A 22,764-nucleotide genomic window follows, 5' to 3' on the forward strand; every position below is an offset into this window, starting at 1 on the left:
CCCACTGAATATCATCCCTGCAATTGCTTTTCTTTTTGTTCTTGGCAGCATTCAGTTTCCATGTTGAGTCAGAGTGTTTGTGCACACTCAGCACATTCCTGGATACACCCCTATACAACCCCCTAAAGCTAAGGTGGAAACCGTATAGTGCAGTCATAACGGTTTTCCACTGCAGGAGATTTTTTATTTTTTTTTAACTGACATTTTTGAAGGGTTAATGTTTGTTTGGATCTGTTGTCTAAATTTTGTCGTTTCAAATTCCACAAAAATTCTTGGGGGCTGCATGTATCTGCAAATTACATTTCTTTGAAGGACCATCGAGGAGCGACCAGCCGTGATTCCTGCTTTGAGTGTCAAAATCACGTAGCAAACGTGCATCAGACCGTCTGAAGTAGTGTTAACTTCACCGCAGGACTTTTAGGCCAACTGAGCAAATGTGAGATCATCCAGGCATTATAAACAATGTCAGAGCGTGCGTGGAACCAGGCCCAGATTTGACCAAGCTATCGTCACAATCTTACTTACATTTGGGCAGTTTGCATCCACCGTATCCAGACCAGAAAAGGAAGTCAGCTATGTCGTTTGGAAGTAGCCAATTCACGTTCAGACCACCCCCCCCCGACACACACACGATTCAGAAAAGTTAAAAAAAAAAAAATCATCCCTTTAAACGGATTTCTCAAATCAATATAAAAGTGGTTGGACATGTCAATGGTCACAGGACTCACAAAAAAAGTCTAAAGGATCATGCCTGAAATTGAATAGGGAGTCAGCCGTTTTAGTTTCAAGCAGTCATTTCGCATTTAGTCGCACGCCTTGGAAAGTGAGAATTTTCAAAAAACTACTTGTACTGCTGTGGCTTACGTGATGCTTTGATTGACAGGAGGAATGTGCTGTTCATGACATCAGATGATGCCAAACTGCAACAAGGTACTCATGGCAACCGCCGACCACAACACCAAAATCACAAATGTGGCTTCACTCTAGTTTGATTCCGCTTTGCTTTAGCGTTTCCCAGCGGACTCTTTGGCGAGAGGAGGGCGTCTCGGCCAATCTTTGATGGAGGTTTTGCAGAACCGACCGCACATTTCCCACAAGCCTCGGCAGCGCCCCCTGCAGGTAGGGTTAGTGAAAGAATAGAAAGTAATATGCATGAGCTTTCAAGAAAGTATTAATTCACAATTAATTCAGTGATTTTTTTTTTGGTGCTCCACAAGAGGGAGCCCAATTTGATAATCACTAGTTGAGCGCGTACAAGATTAGTCGCAAATCACGATCCAGATGCTGGTTCACCAAGTCATGTGAAGCTCTCCCCCCCACCCTTCCAGCGTTTGACTTGATCCACGACTTGGACGATGATGACGACGACTTCCTGTTCAACACGGGAGCTGTGGACCCCCACCTTGGTCCCGTGGATGCCTTCTACCTGGACTCGTGATCACCATGCCGGAAAACCAGGAAAAAAACAAAAACAAAGCCTGATGCCTTTAGGGGGCCATTTTTATGAATATTTGTGCATTTTTTTACTCTACTACATAAGGGGGATGGCTCTGATTTCAGTGCCCCCAAAAAATCCAAGAGCTGTTTTCCCTCTAAATTTCGCCATTAAAAGCACTTTAACTGTTATGCTTTCGATGTCAATGAAGTTGCCGAAACATGCTAGGTTCAATTTGCAAATTATGGATTTTTTGCAAAGCAAACTTCAAGTCTTTTATAATATCTTTATCTGTTTAGTGCACCTCCATTGGTTGTCATTTTATTTTTTTACAATGCTGCCATCTATTGTGCATGTCAATAGTCACACTTATGGTCAACTTGATGCAGCAGTCATTGAGCTGGGGATTTTTTGTTAGTTAAGACATTTTCTAAAAACTCTTTTATTTGGGGTTAAAAAAGGACGTCCCTCTCCGTTAAGTTACCCCCCCCCCAGAAAAACGGACTTCTTGAAAAAATACCACATACATAATATATACATACAGTATATATATTTTCATCCATCCATCCATTATCTGAACCGCTTTATCCTCACGAGTGTCGCGGGTGGTGTTGCTGGAGCCTATCCCAGCTGTCTTTGGGCAGTTGGCGGGGTACATCCTGAACTGGTTGCCTGACGATCGCAGGGCACACATGGATCCACACAACCATCTGCACTCATATACTCACACCTCGGGACAATTTAGGGTGCTCCATTAGCCACCCAGTTTCGAAGGTGGGAGGAAACCAGAGTACCCGGAGAAAACCCACACAGACACGGGGAGAACATGCAAACTCCACACAGGAAGGCCGAATCGAATCCTGCACCTCTGCACTATGAGGCCGACGTACTTGTAAAATAAGGGGGATTCCTGATTTTTTTCTTTCTTCTCCAAAGAGTTATTCTGCAATGGATAGTTAAAAAAACTAAACTTGTTAAAAACTAAAATTACACGAAAAAATAATTCCCTCCACTTTAAAAAAAACTCAGGAAAATTGACCTTTTTAAAAAAAACATGTTCATCTTAGAGCAATTTCTTTTCCTTGGAGGGTGGAATGCAGGGTTTTTTTCCTAAGAAAAAAATACAGTATTCTCTTGAAAAATGACACCTCTAAAATATGTACAATTTTTCAAAATAAAACCTGACTTGTCCATGAAAAAAAGATCAGCCCTGCAAAAATTCACAAAACAAAACCCAACTTGAAAAATAAAACTATTCTCATTCTCAAATCATTTGTATAATTTACTCCTCCCAATACTTACTGCAATCACAGTACATCCCCCATGCGATCCAGTGGCAATCATGATGCGCCAAAATTGAATTGAAAGCCTTTTCGCCGACGCCCCGCCCCTTTTACTTTGTGACACAAGCTCCTTCTTTTCCCGATTACGCAGCACTCCCAACTTTGTAATCTTCGTTCTTCTAAATATTGCATTTCACATCCAAAAGCAGTTGTTTCATCAAGTCTTGAGGAAAGTGAGAGACGCCACAGGATATGTCTACATATTGTGTCACTTTCATAACGTCAGTTCCATTTCAATTTTCGTTTTCTTGTGTCAGTGCGTTTGCGCAGAGAAGTTTACATTAACTTTTCAAAACCATATTTTCTATCTTAATAAACTGTGTATACGTCAGTATCAATGTGTCGTAATTTGTGCTTGTTAATGTGGCTTTCAAGTAAATGTATAGTAATAGTGGCTAACGTGTGAAACGGCACCAGTGGAGCTTGCAGTTGCCTTTTTTTGGGCTTTTTTTGGGGGGTTGGGGGAGGGGCAGGTATAACTTCCCCAATAAAAGTGTCAAGTGGTCTTGCACCTTAGATTTGTTGGTTGCACACACGCAGCAAAAAAGGTAAGCCACACTTTCGCAACATCAATATTTTCATCAAATCACATAATTGCTTTCACGAGGGGATTACAGTACACTGAAGATTATTATTTTTATTGATGTATTTAATGATTTTTATTAATTTTATATGAATAAAATACATTACCAAAATAAATACAGTAAAAATGTATATTTTATAATAACTCAGTAATTTCATTTATATAAATAAAACATCATTTTAAAAATCTGTTAATGCAACCTTACAGGCAAATGTAGACGTTTCGATTTGATCTTTAATAAATCTTTTGTTCTAAAGCCTAAAAAAAATGAGAGATAATAATAAATATTGGTACATCTAAATGCTGGAATGCATGTGTACCAATATTACTTGTTTCATATTTTTTAGCGATTACAGAATGTGTTTAATGTTGTATCAAGAAAATACATTCCAACCTGTAACACTTGACACTAATAATGATTTTGTATTTGGGTCTGACAGTTTATATTTCTGTCTCAATGTTTTTTCCAATTAACGGATATCCCCATGATTAATATACTTATTCTAAATAAAACTCTTAAAAAAATAATTCTAATTTAACTTTGCTGACAAAACGGCATTTCCCAGAGAGTTTGAATGCGTCTTTACCTTCAACACGCTGTTGAACATTTTCCATCTCTGTATTCGTTTTATATGAAGGATAATAATAAATATAACTGTCAAAAATAAATGTATAAATGGACTTTAATTAAGCATATGGCCTGTAAAAAGTATAAGCTTTCAGTGGACTTTTGGATCTTTTGTAACCTGGCGACATGATGCAACCCAGGCTTGACCAACCATGTGTCACATCCTCACTGTCTTTCAGTGTACCGGTAATTAGAAATCAAATAATTTTTTTTCGTTGAGAAAATCAACGTGCCGATTAGCACGAAAAATTCTTCATTTTTTGAATATTCCATACAATTGACGCCCACATTGCATACTGTACGTTTGTTCAAAATTCTCACATACATTTTTTTTAATGGACAATGACAAAAGGTGCAAATCAATGTTTTTTGTCTGTTTTAATCTCTAGAATGTCAGATCTAGGGGAGACAACGTTCGAGCCCTCGGGTTCCGATGTGTCCGCTCAACCATCGCCCCCTCCGTACGAAGAACCGATACAGCAAGATCCGCCGCCCTACTCCCAAGACTTAGTAGTGGAACATGATGAACCCAAAGGTGAAACAATGGAATGCAACGTGGCAGAGGGTGACCAGCCCTGCCCCGAAATGAAAGCGGAGGGTCAGTCTGAGGAAGTCCCGTTGGCAGAGACGTCGGCTTTCGACGACAAGACAGTCAGGAGAGCGTTTGTTCGCAAGGTTGGTGATGTGCCAGACGTTTAGCCCAAAATAACGCCCGTGACAAAATGTCAGAAAATTTGTCGGGACAGCCTGACAATATTTAATGGGTGTGTCCCCCTGTAGGTGTTCAGCATCCTGACCCTGCAGCTGGTGTTCACATTCAGCGTGGTGAGCGTGTTCACCTTCTCGAGTGTGGTGAAGAAGGCGGTGCAGAGGAACATTTGGGTTTATGTTAGCTCCTTCATCATCTTCCTCGTGGTCTGCATTGCTCTGAACTGCGCCAAGTCCCTCCGACGCAAACACCCCTGGAACATCATCGGTCTGGTGGGTGACCCCCGAATATATAGTGCTACTTAGTGCTGTGGTGTTCATCAGGGATCATCTTTAGAGACCCTGTTATTCTGTTTTATTGTCTAAATTGACATTTAGCACTGTCATCCTGCGCGGTTCTGCTTGAGAGTGGGGTTGGGGTTTAACGCCGAGGTTAAGGTTTAAATCACAGTGAAGGCGTCAAGCCAGATTCAGAGTTGTTTTTTTTTTTTCACCTGTCTTCAGGCCATTGTGACAGTGAGCCTGTCGTACGTGGTGGGCACCATGGCATCCTACCACGACACTCGCGCTGTCATCATCACCATGGCGACCACCTTGGTCATCTCCCTCACCATCATTGCCTTCTCGGCGCAGGTCAGATTTGACCCGGGACATACCTGTTTCTAAGAACAGCTCATTCTGACGGCAGTGATTACTCCGCAGACGCGCTACGATTTCTCCTGCTGCTACGGCCTGCTGCTCATCCTGGCGGTGGACTTGCTGATGTTTGCATTTTTCAGCAGCTTCTACTACGCGTACATACCTCAGGTTTGCTACGGCTGCTTAGGCGCCCTGGTGTACTCTCTGGTAAGAACCGGAATGCCTCGACACGACACCTCGACATGTATCAAAGTATTTTGCAAGCCTGGATGACCATTTCATGCAAGGGTTTAGGAGAGGAACTGTTATGATGCAACAACTTCAGGCAGGCTCAATTCCTTCAAATTTCATGTTGGGTTAGATTTTCAAATTAAGGATTCAAATTAGGGTTATATTTTCAAACTAGGGTTAGGGTTTCATGACTGAGTTAAGATTTAAAAGTAGGGTTTGGGTGTAGGGGTTCAATCTAGGTTGAGGGTGTCAGATTATTTTTTTGAAATGGGGTTTAGTTTTCAAAGTAGGATTTCAAGTCTGGTTTAGGGTTTTAGACTTGGGTTAGCGTGACAATTTAGTCTTTGAAATCAGCGATTGGGTGTCAAAACATGATTTCAGATTAGAGTTAGGGTTTCAGGTTTCAAATGATGGTTTCAAGACAGGACAGGTTTGAAGCGGGACCTAAGAATCGTTCCTCCTTGCTGTTGTCTTCCTGCCTCAGTTCCTGATGTGCGACTGCCAGCTAATGATGGGCGCGCTGAGCTATCGCCTGGACCCCGAGGAGTACGTCAGCGCGGCTCTCATTATCTACCTGGACATCATGCTCATCTTCATCTACCTGATGGGGAAGCACTGAAACCTGCACAACTCCCCCTTCTCTCGACCTTCCGTTCTGCTTCTTTTCCTGCTTCTCAACAGTTATTACAGCATTTGTCAACGCATTACAAGCAGACATTTTGTGGCTCTGAATGAAAACTGTCCAGTTCTTAAGCAATGCAAAATGGCCTCTTCAAATATCATTTTGGAGTTCAAATTTACCATATACATCATTTTATACTCTATTTTTTTTACATCAAGGTTAGGGGTTCCAAAGTTTCAAGTCTGTGTTACGGTTTCAAACTAGGGTCAGGGTTTCAAAGGAAGGCTTCAAGCCAGCCATAGTATTTCAAAGATGAATCTTGGATAGGGTTTCAAACTATTCTTAGGTTTTCAATATGGGTGTCATGCCTGGGTTAGGGAGTCAAGTTAGGGTTTTAAACCTGGATTCGGTTTTTTGGATAGGTTTTACGGGTATTAAAATTGGGTTTCCAGTCTGGATCAGTGTTTTACAAAAGGGGTAGGATTTCAAGTAAAGGTTTGAAGCTATGGTTAGGCATTCAAATGTAGATTTTGAGGTTTCAAGTCTAGATTAGGGTTGAAAACTTGGGGTCAGGTTTCAAGGGAAGATTTCAAGCTTGGTTTAGGAATTCAAAGTAAGGTTTCAAGCGTGAGTGAAGATTTCCAGTTAGGGTTTTAAGCCTGGGTTAGGTATTACATAATAAAAGTCTACACACCTCTGTGCAAGGTTTTTGTGGCATAAACAAATATTTGTGTATATAAAACCAAAATAAATGATTTTAAAAAGTCTTCCACCTTTATTTTGTACTTAGAGTTAATTAAAATGCATATGCAGATTTTCGCACGATAGTTTGGACACTGATGGTAGAATTTATTGCGACATTCCTTCATGTGAGGCATGTGAGCAAGCAGTAAAATATTGTAACTTTTACACGTTCGCGTAAGCGCTGAGGTTACCACAGGGACGCATAGTTGAAGTGGACCCTCAGCAGGTAGCGCATGCGTGTCTGCGCTGGGTTGTATACGATGAACTCGTTGTACAGGAGCGAGTAAGCATTGCCCCGAGACCACCCGGCTGTCTTCTGTGTCGTCTTGACGCCGGGACCCATGGGAACCGTCACGCCATTCCTGAGAAACATCAATTAAAGAATGAATACTTTTGTTGCCTCAATTTTTCAGGAACCCTGGGTCAATTTGACCCCAAAACATTCTTAAATTATTATATTATATAACATTATTGCTCAAATCAAAAATTGCTATTGCTCTGAGTCAAATTGACCCCAACAATATAGCTGATGTGCCCAAGAAACTAAAGTACCGTAACAGAAATGTTAAACATACCCTGGATCAAATCGACCCAGGAACATAAATGCTGTTTCCTCAACTCAAGTTAAGTCAAACACTCTCAGGAAACAAACCTAACAAGACGGTTACACATGACCTGGGTCAAACTGACCCAGGAACAGTATCGCTTTTGCTGAGTTAAAAACAACAATAATGCTCTTGAGTAAAATTGATCCTGGACTTTGAGAACAAGTACTCACAGAGTGACAAAATTCTGAGGGTCAGGTCCAGTCCGCCCAATGCCCTTGGTGCTGTGTTTGCCAGCCGGTAGGTTGTTGGCGTTGTAGTCTGCGTCCAGCATCTCGTTACTGTCTCCCAGGGCGACCTGCACATACATGCGTCAGCGACCAATCGTTTAAACCTGGAAACAAGACAGTTGCCAAAGCCAGTCCATTTTACCTCGCAGAGCAGCAGCAGGCCCACTTGGTTGTGGTTCCTGGCAAAACAGTAGTTGGCGCTCTTGGACGACATGTCAGCAAAGTAGATGCCTTTGCCAAACTGCAACAACAACTTCAATGTGAGGCCGACGCACTAACCAGTCGACCATGAGGGCCGCCTGCCCACCTACCACACTGTGAGAAACACTATCTTAGATCAGAGGTGCCCAAGTCCAGTCCTTGAGAGACCCAATTCAGCCTGTTTCCTTCCTCTAACACACCAAATTCAAATGATCAGGATCATAGGGGTCATAGGGGCTCTCGACGACCGTAGTAGGGCACCCCTGTCCTTGATTTGTCATCGTTCGTCCATGAATTTCACAAAACTCTTGGCGGATGCCTGCACTCACAACATCATTATTCCTACCATGTAACCTGTGACGGGAGCTTCGGGGGGCGCCACTCTGAGCCCCTGGCTGAGGATGCCCACCCAGTTGGAGAGACGGGACCCGTGCCACAGCAGCATCCTGGCATAAAAAAATCAAATAAAAAACATTTTTAGTGATAGACGGCCATCGGTTATTTCACCCGCTATCCCAACCAGACCTGTTGTGAATGTGCGACAGGAAATGGCTGCTCTCGCCATCGCGGTCCACGGCGAACATGTCCATCACACTCATGGTGTAATCGCAGTGCGTGGAGGCGTGCGTGGATTGCAGGTACTTTTCGATCACCTTTGCATATTTAAAAACAAAACAAAAAAAAAAAAAAACATCAATGACATGCTGATGGAAAGGCAGCCCAACTTCAAAAAAACAACCTTGTATTCTTCACAAAGAGGGTCCAGAGGGTCTAGCTTGCAGTTGAGGGAGCGGTAGTGGCGGTCCAGAGGATGCTCGTTGTCGCCGTCGCTGCTGCTCTCCACCATTTTTACCGCAATCTGGATGTCACTAAGGGCCTGGACAGGCACATTAAAAAGGGATTTTTAAGAGCTTTGTGCTAATTTTAAGAACTCATCTTCATTAAGTGTGACCATGGGTGGGTCACTGTATTTTCATTATTATATCATCATCATATTGCTATTATCATCACTAACACAGTGAACTACTGTGTTAGTAATGATATTATTATTTTTTGTTTTTACATGTATTTGTTTGACTATATTCTTTTATCATTGTCTGGTTACAAGGTTTATTATTAATATTGTTTATTTTGGACTGTCTTTTTATTATCATACAGTGTTGTGAAAAAGTATTCGATTTTTGGGGAATTTTTTTTGTGCCTCAATAAATTAATTTGTCATTTGAAAACTGCATTTTGTATTTTCTTGGGTTTCTCTGAGCGATTTGGTTTGATGATTTGGAAGCTTTCTGTGTGATAGATATGGGGAAAAAACAATCAGGAGGGGGCAAATACTTTTTCACGGCATTGTATAGATGAAATGAAACACCTCTCCATTAAATTTGAACACAATGAGCAAATATTTTGAACCCTTGTAAGACCGTTGATCAAATGAATCAAACCTTTCATTCCTTCAATGTAACTCTGAGGGGGATCCAAATTTTCCAAATATTGAACCGCTGTCCACTTCAAGACATATTTAATCACACACCAAAGTGAACATGTTACCTCTAACAATTCAATCTTCTTCTTCAGCTCGTCTTCCGTCCGAATTAGAGGCGGCGTTTTTAGCCTTGGCGGGGGACAAAGAATAAAAGTTAAAAAAAGATATACTGGTAAATAAATATTGTTACCTTAAAATTATGATCTGAATCATATTTTGACTTTTTTTTTTTTGCCTTAAACATATTGGCCACCTCTGCTAAATTCAGCTACATCCTTCGTGAAATTGATCATTCAATTCTACCACTGAAATGAGATTATGAATCAATGTAATCAATATTTCGTTCCCTTTTTTCATGTTTTCAGAAAAAAATGTCTGAGGCCATTATTTCAGAAAGGGGATGATATGTTAGGAAAATAAAAATGTATTCTCCGCACCCAAAGTCATGCGGGATGCGGGTGTAGAATTGATTGCAGGCTTCGACCAGCTCGCTGCCACCATTTTTCCTTTTCAGACACGCCTCGATCCTCTTGAGAGCCGTGTAGCCGGCGCTGATCTGCTCCAAGGTTAGTTTGCCTACAATAGACAACAATAGAACATTTACTATTTTTAAAATGAGACTGAGCATGACAAGAGCACCAGTGTACCGATATGTACAAGCTATGAGTAGAAAATAAATGCAACATACTGTAGGCGGACATATATCTGGGCAGCAGCTTCTTGCTTGCGTTAATCATGTAGTGTACCTAAAGTGTGGACATGCAATTGTTTTGGACTGACCAAGTGGAGCCTTGCGGGTATCAAACTTCATCTCCAGCACCACTTCCTCCATGGCTTTGATGTCACAGATGAGTTCCAGCAGAGACTGGACCTTCACGTCCAGCTTGGACATCTTCTTCGATGGTTCGGCGACCATGGAGGTCTGCTTCTCCTCCTGCACAAAAGGAAGAAAACGGGCAGAAAGACCCGACGGGCATGACGAGACTAATGTTAAATGAGCCTCAAGGTCCAGAAATGGAGGGGGAACAAGAACAACTTTGAAAAGGGTATACAGAGAAACAAAGACAACATGTAAAGAAAAAACAAACAGGAGAAAAAATATATTTCAATGTTAAAAAAACGTGGGAAACAGGAAAAATTGGGGGACAAAGGGAACAACTGGAAAAATACATTTTAAATAAAAATTAAGAATGTGAATGGAGGAAATTAATTAAAAAATGGTGAAAGGGGAGAAAATAGAAAATATGTGATCTAAAGGCCAACTTAAAAAAAGAGAGAAAAAAAATCCACCTTTGTACTTGTGCTATAGTCCATGTAGACCAGGTCGTACTTTCCTGGCACCTTCTCAAAGCTTTCCCTGTGCTCCCACTCATTTTTTGTCTTCTCCAAGAACCTGAAGGCAAAAAAAAAAAAAACAAAGATGACAATTAAAAAAAATAAAATAAAATCCACTGAGAACTGTCGGCCGTTTGTCTCACTTCTTCTTGAAGAGATCTTTAGCCTTGAGCAGATCTCCACCGTACGACATCAGGCTAGACTGGCCCTTTTTGCCCACTGGGTGACACCAAAAAGTCTGTTAAAAAAAAACAAAAAAAAAAAAAAAACCCCAGAGCGCACCACAAGGCACCCACCTCTGCCCCACCTCATCCACACACTGAACACCTTGGCCGCATCATCCTCAAGCAGCTGAATCAGGTAATATTTGTTGTTATTGAACTGAAGGTTGGTCTGCAGAAACAAAATAAATCGTTGTTACTTTCTGCAACTCCTCACCCTCTAATGAAGCCAAAAAGCAATTTACTTGGTTGAGCATCACGTCGTAAATGTCCCCTCCTTCGCTGTAAACGTGAGCCTGCCACAAAGACAAAAACACAGTGAAACTGAGCCCCTTGCTCACAGTCACCCGGATCCCAAACCCTTCTCGGCGTAAAAAGTAGGCACTTTTCTTCAAGATGGGAGCGGTACCTTTCCAAGCTTGGCTTGGCATTCCGTGTCCACTGGAGCTTTTCCCTTCATGACCACTGTCTTCACAACTTCTGGAACAAGAACGAAGCAAAACACACCTTGGATTGGGTATGCACGCGCCAGTTGTGAGGGTGAGTAGCAACCGTGACAAAATTTCCTAAAAATGACTGTCTGTCAAAATGCTGTTTGGAATGGTCACTCCAACCGGAGCACAATGAATCAAGAATTTTGAAAATCGGATGATGGGTTCCAGAGAAATTTAGTTTTTTTTGTGCTGGACAAAATGGCCCTCAAGGGGAATGTTTTTGTATGACATCGCCTGTAGAAAATCTGCCCAAAAAATAAACACTTCAAAATAGAGTAAAACAATAGAGCTTTTTTATTTCTCAATATTCTCCTTGACCCTTTAGTTTCGTCTTTGACTCGGGGAACCATCTGACTGTCAGACAAGTTTCAGTTAAAAAAAATATCCACCAACTGCTCATACAGGCCAAAATTCTGAGACGTCACCGGGTCAAAATTTATGTTTCAAACACTGAGACAACTTGATTTAACAAGCACAAATAGAGGATTATAATGGTCAACAGAAAATTTTGATCTGATGTCTTTACGTGACTAAATGTATTTTTGACATTGATTTTTAATTTTCTTTTTCTAGCACATCAGGTTTTTAAGGTATTTTCTTTCTTTTTTTTGGGGGGGGTGGTCAAAGTTTGACTTGCATCCAGTTTGAAGAGGTGAAACCGCTGTCAAATCTTTCACAAATTGGCGCCCATTCGCGCAGTTGCATTAGCTTAATATGTAATTACTTTGTATCTAGTGTGAAGCAGTTTGCGTGGTGCGTTCCTCCGGGTGTCAAATGTTACGTGTGTATTTTCTTCACGTGTAATAAAGTCATTCAAAGTGCCCCGGTGGCTGTGTCTATCGATGTAAGCACGCCAGGTGTGCGAATCCTACGCACCTTCACTGGGAGTTTCTTCCTTGAGTTTCTTGTCTGTTCTGCTGACTTGGCTCGCGCTGTTGCCTCTTTTCCTCTTGCCTTTGGTCGGCTGCTCCTCGCTCTCCTCTGCTTCCTGTTTAACCTCCGCAGGACCCCCGTTGGGAGCACTGGCCTCTCCCCCGGTGTCATCAGAACCTGCTGGAAACATCATACAAGAACCAAGGTGAGTAGTTGAATCCTCACATACTGTATGTAGTACTTTTTAGTATTTAGTTTGTATTATTGTGATGCTGTTTTACACTTTCAGGGTTTCCCCTTGACCCTTCAAAGATCAACAGGTACGAGTTTCTTGGGTAATCTGTGCAAATGTGGCGTAAACACTAAGAGTTCTTGGGAATGTTTCAAGCTCCCCCTTGAAACCCTGGTTGAAAACCCCAAATTGGATCCCTCACCTTAGCTTCAAAGCCTTGTTTTAAACCTGAATTTGAAACCCTAACTTTGGATTCAAACCCTATTTTGGAACACTAATTTGAAACCCCAAGGTCAGTGGTCACCTGGAAACCATAATTCAAATCCTAACTCTTGATTAGAACTCTAATTTGAAAACCTCCCATTTGTTTGAACACTTACCCAGGCTTGAAACCCTAATCCTGGTTTTAACCTTGTTTTAACTTCAAATTTGAAACACTAACCTTGGCTTCAAACCCTTTTGTGTAACGTTAACACCCCCCCCCCCGCCCCCCAAAACCCATTTTGAACTCTAATTTGAAATCCTAAATGCGTCAAAGGAAACTAATCAAATTTCAGGTTGACAAAATGACATCTACTCATTTTTATAGGTGTCAAATATAAAATAAATGGTGTTCAGATAATGGATGGATGGATGTCAAACACACTCTCATCTGCTTTTAGTATCTCTGAGCGGATCTTCCTCTTGTATTTGGTGACGGAGTTGATTTGGACCATCTTCTTCAGATCCAGCTGGTAGACCAATCCTGAACCCAACGTCAGGGACAAGCGGGTTTGCCCCGAGGCCACGGCCGAGTCCAGCAAGGCACAGTCGTTTGGAGAGTAGGCCTCCCACTGGCCTTCGTCACCCTGCCACTGCCACACAACTGACACGTCACAGGACACCATAGTTAGCTGCATAGGGAACCATTTTTGGTGTCTCAATGACATCACTATGCAAGGAAGGTTTTCATTTAAGGTTCCTTGAAAACATCATCCAGGCAAGGAATCATTGTATGTTTCAAAATGATTTAGCGAAGGAAGGAAACACGTATGACATAGCCATAAAAAAGGCCTAATATATCAGGGAACCGTTTTAAGTGTGGTCATGCCAGGGCCAGGAAAGGACCGAAGTATGGTCTCTTCATGACATAACCAGAAAAGGAACTATTTCAGGCACCATAATGATTTAGCTTTGTAAGGAATCATTTTAGGTACCAATGGGCCAGGAAACCCACTTTTGGTGCTTTTGTGACATAGCTAGTCAAGGAACTATTTTAGGTACCTTCATGGCTTGGTCAGTCAAGGAACCATTTTAAGCACCTTCATGATTTAGCTTGGTAAAGAACATTTTAGGTACCGGTACCTTAATGGTTAAAGTGGCCTGACTTTTGGTACTTTCGTAACATAGCTGAGTAGGTAAACATTTTAGGTACATGAATGACAACACATTGGTTATTTTGCTGTGTTCACCACAGTGAATCGCACGAGAACTACAAAGACAAATTATGCAAATAACGCTGGCAGGAGAGTTTTTGATCACGGCAAAATAACCACAGCGTAATGACAAAGCCGGACAGGGAACTTTAGTGCTATCAGTACTAAGCACACAACAATTTCCGCTACCTTGTTGAAATAGCGGGGCGCACCATATTCTGAATATTACGTCAACACAAATGTCATAATTATAACAAACATCATTAAGAGTACTTCCACTCAAGCCGAATTCCTGCTTGCATTTGGAGCGAGTTACAGGACATTGTGTGGACAATACACACGTTCAACATAACACAAGTTGCTCCGTCGACGTAAAACAGTCACGATATAACACAACAGCAGAAACGGATAAAAAATATTTATTGTAATTTATTAACAGCAGTCAAGCGTGGGAAAGTGTAATCACTGCGTTCATGTGCTTTCACTTTTACGGTCAAGTTGTGACAGCAAGCGAACGCTCACCTTTCTCAGATGGGCTTTCTTCACTTTCAGGCAAAGTTTTTCTTCTGGAACTTCTTGTTGACCGCCTCATGACGGTTAATAAAATGGATTATTATGAATAACAAAATTAGCTCCGCAGCGCCGCAGTGTAAACAAAAACCGTTGAATAAAAAGTGGGCGGGAAACTTTCCACTTCCTGCTCAGTCAGCCGGCATCGTTTAACGCATGCGCATTGGTCGTGTTTCTTGACGTATTCGAATTGTGAGTAAACATATAAAAAACGCAAATAATTAATTTAGTGTTTAATAACGTTTGGCACCATAGACGATGGCTCAGAGTGAGCCCACTTATCCATTTAAGACCCGGAACCACATGTGATGAACAACAGTCCTCACACGGAATTATTTTGTCGACGGATAAAAGAAATGTGCTTTCACGAAATTTGATTGACACCTTCGCCCTCGTTTGTTTTAATTAATAACAAACAACTACAAGAAAGACTGAAATATGGCAACATGGAATTACGTTTCTTGCATCTTTTGCCATCGGTCAACCGTTGTGAGGAGGATAGCGGCGGTCAGGGTGAGGTGTTTTGGGGGGGCGCGAGTGTTATTGAAGTTACGGCATCTTTGAATGCAAAGTTTGGCCACTGTCAAATTTAATCGTGTAGTGTATTTGATCCCTTACTTATTCTAGTTGTTGTAGCTGTTACACGTGTTGGTTTACGTTTCTTGACGTGTGCCTCAAGTAAGTACATTTTGCCCCAATATTTCACCAATGTCACGGTGTCGCTGGATTTACCGCAACGCATTATGGGTACACCGGCAGAATCTTGTCTAATAATACATTTCATTTATAAGTAGCGCACGATTACAGCAATATTTATTCTGGCTCACGACAGTGTCGTATATTTTCTGTTTACTAGTTTGATGTTTAAACGTTCTTCCCAGTGCTTGAGTGCAGTCGCAAACCCTCAGTCCCAAGCAGATTTCCTCAATAAAGAGCCACACAAACGACATCCAGGGGTGACGCACCTCAAAACGCTGCGCCTACCCGATGAACTCCTGATGGCCGCCCGCTCTATCATTGAAAGTGAGTTCAAAAAACATTTTTGCTACCATGATGACATATTTGGACAAGAAACCATAGTTAGTATCCTAACAACTAATGCAGTCGTAGAACCATTTATGGAACCTTAATGATTCTGATGGACAATTAATCGTTTTGAGTGCCTTAATTAACTAATCAGACAGAGAACCATTTTTTACCATTTACCTTCATGACATGGCTCAGAAAGGAACCAATTCGATAACTTAGGATATCATTGTACTGATTTGGAGAGGAAATGGAGCCACACTTGGCAGTTTCCTAACTTTCCTTGGCAAGGTACCATTTAGTTACTTAAACAGCGAGAAACCTGCATCTTTTATTATTTGTGATGATATTATGTGATATAATTTCTTAGGGTCTCAGGTGATCCAGCTTCCCGAACGTGCTCGCAAGCTAACTAACTTCCTGTGGAGCAGGAAGCGAGCTGCAGAGGATTCAACAGTGAGGAAGAAGGCCGTAAGTCTGGAGAAGGAACTCTGGAAGAAGGCCATGGAGAAAGGAGGAGGTGGGTACGCATATATGATATGAATAGTCAACAATATATGAACATTCATGTTTTTGTCTTCTTTTCTCTTTGTAGACTTAGATGAGCAAGCGGTGGCTGACCGCATCAAGAGGGACGTTTTGTCGGAGCTTCGGCGGACATTTTATCACTGGACTCCTTTGAAGTAATTGAACACATCACTATTATATTATTATGGAGGTACAAAACATGGATTTTTGGAATGTATTCTAATTTACAAATTTGTCACATTTTTTTCGAGGTATGACGAGGAACTCGGCATGGTCTACATGGTGGCCAAGCTGGCCGGAGGCTACGCTGCAGTGAAGAGGGCTCTCAACGAGGTCCATTACAAATTGCTGTAGCAAGAATTCGGAATTAATATATTAAATATTTTTGTTATTCTGCTTTCAGATAAAGAAACGCGATCCCACCTTTGCTCCTCGGTCCCTCCTGGATTTTGGGTCCGGGCTAGGAACGGTGGCCTGGTAAGTGGACTTGAAGGTGTTTTTGTATGAAATTGAAACTGGATGCAGTTCGGTAGCGGATCCGAAAAATTCATTCACAAAGGCACTTAAGTTGTCTTTGAGGCATTCGGTGGATTTAAAAGCAAATCAAGACAAATGGGACGAGATTCTTTTTGTATTTGCATTGTGAGTTCATTAGAAACTGGATCCATTTCTATTTATTATTCCTTCAGTTCAGCTGGGGTGTCTTATTCAGTTCAATGGAAACACATTTGCTAATGGGGCCAATTATTTCTTGGACCCAAATCTGTTGTTCTAATTCCCCAGGGCGTCTCATGCTTTCTGGTCCGCCACTTTGAATGAGTTGGTGTGTGTGGACATCTCAGGGTCCATGAACATTTTGGCAGAACGGCTTCTTAAAGGTACAGGCTCGCTCAGGTCACAAATTAAAATAATAATTAAAGCTGTCATAAAATTGGGTTCAACTGATTGCCTTTTTGCTGTGGTTGTGAAGGTGATGATGAACACAATGAAGCTCACATCAAGCATGTTTACTTCAGGCAGTTCCTCCCCATATCTCCCAAGGTAAGATCCAGTCCAGGACCCATTTTTTGGTACCTTTATTATGTAGCAAAGTAGGTCATTGTTTTGGTTAATTTCATGATGTTGCAAGGCAGGAAGTTATTTTGGTACCTTGATTTTGTCAGCAAGTGGGGAACTATTTTGTTAATTTTCACATTGTAGCCCAGCAATGGAATCATGTTGGTAACTTTCATGACTCCGCCAGGAAGGAAACCGTTTTGCTAACTTTCATGACATAGCCAAATAATGGGATATTCTAGGTACAATTATATCCTAGACAGACAAGGAAGCATTTTATGTTCAGTTGCCTGAGCTGGCCAAGGAACCGCTTTAGGCACCTTCATGTCTTAGCTGCAACAATTTGGTTTCTGAATGACATGGCAAAGCAAGGAACTATTTTGGTACCTTCTAGACATATTCAGGGATCCATTTTGTACTTTTGTTACTGAAAGTAACTGGATTAGGAAACAATTTTGCTACCTGAACAACATAGCCAAGCGGAGAACCATTTTGGTAACTTTCATGATGTAGTCTAGCAGTTAACTTTTGGTACCTTCATGACTTAGGTTGGAAATGAAACATTTTTGGCACCTTCCTGACTTCGGTGGAGAAGGAAGCATTTTTTTTCTGAACGCAGCTGGACATTTTCGTTTTCTCAGGTGCAGTTTGACTTGGTGGCGTCGGCCTTCACGTTGTCAGAAATTCCCGGCGCGAAGGAGCGTGAAGAGGCGGTAATCACGTTGTGGAGGAAGACCGCCTCCTACTTGGTGCGTAGCACAGACTAGAATTTAGTCGAATAACATGAAATAAAATATTGCAGACTGTTTATGTTTCAGTTATTGGTGGAAAACGGAACCAAAGAGGGCCATCAAATACTAATGGATGCCCGAGACTCTATACTACAGAACAAAGACGAAATCGTCCACGACACCAGACCAGCTTCTGTGTTTGCGCCGGTATTTATTTAGATCATTTATAATTATTGATGTAATTGTATCATACATGTTTTTTTGGTCAGTTTTTTTTTTTTTTTTTAGTGTCCTCATGAAGCCAGCTGTCCCAAACTTGCACTGCCGTCCATCATGCCTTGCAACTTCCAGCAGGTGTACATGCCACTATACGGCGTAAGTATTTAAATGTTGATGTACAGTATAACACATGCTAAGGCAGTTAACATTAAACTGCTCATTTACAACACACTCATTTTTACATTTCTTTGTTTTAGCGCAACAGTCTTACGGAGAGGTTCAGCTATCTGATTATGACCCGAGAGCGGCACCACCCCCAATCGGAAGGTGCTGTCGTGGACTGGTCCAGACTGATAGCGCCCCCAAAAGCCAGGACGAGGCACGTGCACTGCCATTTGTGTCGTCCAGATGGACAACTGGAGCACGTGGTGGTGACTGCCAGCAAACACGGACGGTGAGTGAGCCCCTAGCTAAGGAGGTTGATGGCTAACAAACTTTGCAGTTGAATGCGAAATAAGTACTGGAGTGCACTGCTAATTTTATTAGCATGAGTCATTACAAGAGCAGCATATAACTTCCTTAGCATAAGTTGTAAGTTGAATGCTAACATCTTTAGTGTGTGCTATAGGGGCCAGTATAATACCAAACAAATGTAAGACATAAGGTCAGAGTAACTAAACAGTTTTTATGTTGGCTTCCTGGGCATTATTAGTGTTCTAATAAATATACGGAGCCTTTCCTGAAGAAGCTATTTTATTTTTTGTCCATTTAGAGATGTGTACCGCTGCGCCCGTAACAGTGAATGGGGTGACAGGCTTCCTCTTGTTCCGGACGACGACAACCAAACTGAAGACGACAAGAATGGGGAACCGACGAAATGCTAACATGCTTGTAAAAACATTGAGGTACAAGTTGTGAATAAAATTACCATTGCTTTATTTCTTCACCACATAATAAACTCATAACTCACACCAAGGAAGTTAGCTGCTCCCTACAACTCATGATTATCCTTAATGAACCGCTCATTTATGATTAAATTTAGCATTAAACTGCCCACTCACCACCCAAGTTAGCATAACTTATGTTGCTTATGAGACAGCGATAAATAATACAGTTCTAAATATTTCTTTTTGGTTTCCTTTTATATAGTATGAACACAATGTAAAATGCTGTTTTACAGTAGAGGAGCAACAGCAGTTCTTTTTTTTAGTGTAAGTTTTTGTTTAACTGTTGGCAATTTCTTTGAGGGCTGACGCCAAGTCTGGGAACTTGTACTGGAACCCAGTCTCCAAAGTCCTTTTGGGTACTACCTTCTGGCCCTGAGCCAGTACTACGGCTCTCTCCGAGCCCAACAGGGTGTTGAGCACGAAGGCGGGCACGGGTAAGATGGTGGGGCGATTCAGCACCCTACCCAGCTCCTTGGTGAACTCATAGTTGGTGTTGAGGGCGGGGGACACCCCATTGAGGACTTGGCGGGAGGAGGGCGGTACACTATAAGGGGGATCCGAAGAAGGTGGCACATCAGAGGGGGAGGGAGGGTCCAAGGATTGGGCGATGATGCCAGCCAGATCTGTGACATGGATCCACGGGAAGGGCTGCCGGCCAGAGCCCAAGGTGCCCCCCAGGCCCAGCCAGAAGGGAAGCAGCATCTGCTTCATGGCACCGCCGTCACGGCCTAACACTGCCCCTGGGAAAGGGACGACCAAGCAACAGGTTATGTCTCAAAAGCGACTGAAAAATTGATGTGCATCAGAATTTATGATTAAAAAAGAAGTCATGATTGTTGCAAATGTTATTTTTAACACTACCATAACAAAAGAAATAGGATTTATAAGTGAAAGCACAATATTACAATAATTGCAGTGAATTAAATGCTGTCTCGACTAAAAGTGTAAATGTAATTTTTTTAGGATGTATCATCAGTAAAATAACAAACTATCAAGGATTACAGTGCATTTAATTTCACAATAGATAAGTTTCAGGTGATTTTTCAAGCAAGTCTTTATCGAGCAATGTTTTTTTAGACTAAATATATTTTAAAAATATTTCACCAGTAAAATTTTCTAAAATGTAAATCTGTAAAACCTCATTTAAATATACTCATTTCAAAACATAGATCTGAAGAATAATGGTGAAATAGTTTTAAAAAAATACTAAAATATTTAGGAATTATCATCTGTAAAATGCCAATTTTTTACCATTATTATTGCATGCAAAAAAATTTCATGAGGAATAGAAAATATTTTCCCACAAAATATAATCATGTAATCACTTTGGGAAATTACATATTTAAAACAAAACTGAAAATAGACCCAACGATCACACAAATTAATAGTATACAATGAATAGATTTTAAAAGTGAAACTCAAACTGAGGCTTCGCACTCATTTCAAGATCAATGTAATTTTTCCCTTTTCCCCTTGCAGGCATATGTGTGAAATAACACCCACAATTAAACATGTATCACGAAATGTAATTTCCTACATACCAGGTCTGACTACCACTTGCTTCGTGGTCTTTGTCATACTTTCTGGCAGCAGTGCAGCGGCTTCCCACTCTTTCACCAGCCTAGAGAGGAAATCGAATGGCGCCCACTGGCTGTCCTCAGTGTACTCGGCTGTCAGGCTGGGTTTGTAGCATGCTGCAGTCATAGAACAATTGCTACTTGCTAGCATTTGCAAACAAAACAGTGGCTACTCTAGCTTCCAATTAGCAACAAACTATATGACAAATTACTAACCTACGCCTGACACTAGGACCCATGAGCGGGGAGGATTCGGCGAAGCTGCGATAGCGTCAGCCAGAGCTTTTGTGGTGTCGATGCGACTGGAAAACAAATCCTTCTTGTAGCCTTCGTTCCACCTGAAACATAAAGAATTGCCAATTCTTGATTGCGTTGGATTGTATATTTTGTGGATTATTTCTTGATGTTCTTTTTATTTATAATGTGCAAGGTGGCAGTTAATGTGAATAACCGGAAATAGAAATGATTGCATTAATACTAACACAAAGATTGCCTGCGCATGTTCCATTGTCTTTTTATCTCTCAGGGGATTATTTCTAGTTTTGCCTTTTTTCCCCCACTTTGTGAATTATTTGTAGTTCTTTTGTTTATTTCTATCATGTAAAGTGGTGGTTATCATGAATACCTGTCATCTCATTAATCATGACACTTATGCCTGAGTGAATTTGGGACCAAGTGTGTCTTTTTTTTTTCCCCTTCAGTTTTGTGGATTATTCGTGGTTGTTCTGTTTATTTCTGTTGTGCCAGGGGGCGGTTGTCATGATTGACTGTTGGGGAGGGATCACACCTATTATCATGACACGTACAAATTTGTGCATATTACAAAGTATCCGATGGATGGATTTTATTTTATTTTTTGTACTTCGTGGAATGTTTTTAGATATCGCGATTATTTCTATTCAGACACCTTGGGGTTGTACCATGTAGAACAGGCCAGAGGAGCGATCATATTGATCATATAAGCATTGCATGAATGTGTAGAAGATCTTGATTTCTACTGTTCAAGGTGACTGTTATGACAAATTGTCAAGAGGAGTAATTGTTTTGACACGCATGTGTACCCGTGTGCGCTGCAGACATCTTTTTGACTCACTGCATTTCTAGCCATTCTATTTATTTCTATTGTGCAACTGTTCTCCTCTCTCCCATTTCAGGTACAATAGATGGTTGCATATTAGAAGAGTAATGGTGATGCTCACCATCGCAGTGGGTTCATGAGATTCTCCCCTGCTAAATTGACAGCGCCCTCACATGGTGGGAGGCCGGATGACTCCAACTCACCCTAGCAGAAGCAAGAAGGAAGAACAGGGTCGTGATGCATTCAAATACAGATGAAATGTGACACATCACATCGAGATCAACTACCCATGTTATCCTCCCGGGGCCGGGATGGCGGGAGATCACTGTAACCTCATGGTTTTTGTCCCGGAGTAGGCGAGTCAACTCACGACCCACAAAGCCAGAACCTCCCCCTGCAAGGAAGTCAATTGGACGGGTGTGGGATTTGGGTAGATGTTTTAGAAGTACAGTAAACATTAGGAATTGAGTGAGGTATGATGTTGGACTGTCCCTGAAAGCACCACGACATACATTAGATGGAAAGACTATTTCACTAAACATTGTGAAGAAAGCTGCCATTTCAGAATGTCCCTGTAGGCAATGCAAGCAAACGATTGTCATACAACATACAGATGGTTACAAAACAAACTATTACACGTAATTCAACTTTTGCAAAAGACAGAGACACGCCATCATAATAAAACTTTAGTAGTGTTCATTAGCATCTGTATGGTTGCATATAGGCAGGACAGAAAATTGCTGAAAAACTGTGAGAATGCTAACAACTAGCAAGGACAATTGTGTCACATTGACGTTTCCTTCGTCGAATAAAACTTTAAAAAGTTGGGGGAGCTTACATACCAATAACGACTCTCATAATAAATCAAATACTGTAGTCCAGTGTTACTATGTAATGACCAAACTTGCGACAGACGTAAATATTAGAGCCAATAGGACGACAACACAGCTGTTTCGCCCTTTTGGACCTACCGAAATGTCGTAGTCAAGGAAGTGACGTTGATTTGTAGT

At 41.4% G+C, this 22,764-nt stretch overlaps 4 protein-coding genes across 6 annotated transcripts; 2 read left to right on the plus strand and 2 right to left on the minus strand.

Moving 5' to 3' along the window:
• The first annotated feature begins 3,237 nt into the window (after positions 1-3,237).
• Positions 3,238-6,367, plus strand: LOC109529526 (protein lifeguard 1). The gene is made up of 6 exons (XM_019892953.1): positions 3,238-3,326; positions 4,379-4,664; positions 4,770-4,970; positions 5,202-5,330; positions 5,400-5,543; positions 6,052-6,367. The coding sequence occupies exons 2-6, from the start codon at positions 4,380-4,382 to the stop codon at positions 6,184-6,186; spliced, it is 894 nt and encodes a 297-aa protein (XP_019748512.1). The 5' UTR covers positions 3,238-3,326; position 4,379; the 3' UTR covers positions 6,187-6,367.
• Positions 6,368-6,941: 574 nt separating this feature from the next.
• Positions 6,942-14,719, minus strand: parp2 (poly (ADP-ribose) polymerase 2). Of its 3 annotated transcripts, none has more exons than XM_019892907.1 (17): positions 14,545-14,719; positions 13,254-13,472; positions 12,379-12,552; positions 11,418-11,488; positions 11,254-11,304; positions 11,084-11,180; positions 10,931-11,006; positions 10,743-10,845; positions 10,233-10,386; positions 9,890-10,028; positions 9,518-9,581; positions 8,709-8,846; positions 8,495-8,622; positions 8,316-8,415; positions 7,911-8,009; positions 7,712-7,836; positions 6,942-7,295 (listed from the first exon to the last, which is right to left on the minus strand). In XM_019892907.1, exons 1-17 carry the CDS (start codon positions 14,612-14,614, stop codon positions 7,121-7,123), a joined length of 1,983 nt encoding a protein of 660 aa, XP_019748466.1. In that variant the 5' UTR covers positions 14,615-14,719; the 3' UTR covers positions 6,942-7,120. The 3 variants fall into 3 exon arrangements, with proteins under 3 accessions (XP_019748466.1, XP_019748465.1, XP_019748467.1); XM_019892906.1 differs by having other exon boundaries at positions 12,379-12,555; XM_019892908.1 differs by lacking the exon at positions 13,254-13,472 and having other exon boundaries at positions 12,379-12,555; positions 14,545-14,718.
• Positions 14,720-14,934: 215 nt separating this feature from the next.
• mettl17 (methyltransferase like 17) lies at positions 14,935-19,090 on the plus strand. Its single transcript, XM_019892931.1, has 13 exons — positions 14,935-15,105; positions 15,474-15,615; positions 15,989-16,138; positions 16,214-16,301; positions 16,398-16,479; positions 16,550-16,623; positions 16,930-17,024; positions 17,117-17,187; positions 17,844-17,951; positions 18,021-18,140; positions 18,222-18,308; positions 18,410-18,606; positions 18,925-19,090. The coding sequence occupies exons 1-13, from the start codon at positions 15,031-15,033 to the stop codon at positions 19,034-19,036; spliced, it is 1,401 nt and encodes a 466-aa protein (XP_019748490.1). The 5' UTR covers positions 14,935-15,030; the 3' UTR covers positions 19,037-19,090.
• On the minus strand, positions 19,072-22,752 carry sdr39u1 (short chain dehydrogenase/reductase family 39U, member 1). Its single transcript, XM_019892952.1, has 6 exons — positions 22,597-22,752; positions 22,042-22,148; positions 21,876-21,958; positions 20,893-21,014; positions 20,641-20,793; positions 19,072-19,839 (listed from the first exon to the last, which is right to left on the minus strand). Exons 1-6 carry the CDS (start codon positions 22,610-22,612, stop codon positions 19,376-19,378), a joined length of 945 nt encoding a protein of 314 aa, XP_019748511.1. The 5' UTR covers positions 22,613-22,752; the 3' UTR covers positions 19,072-19,375.
• Positions 22,753-22,764: the final 12 nt, after the last annotated feature.

Source organism: Hippocampus comes, unplaced genomic scaffold (assembly GCF_001891065.2).
Source record: "Hippocampus comes isolate QL1 unplaced genomic scaffold, H_comes_QL1_v1.1 scaffold255, whole genome shotgun sequence".
NCBI lineage: Eukaryota > Metazoa > Chordata > Actinopteri > Syngnathiformes > Syngnathidae > Hippocampus > Hippocampus comes.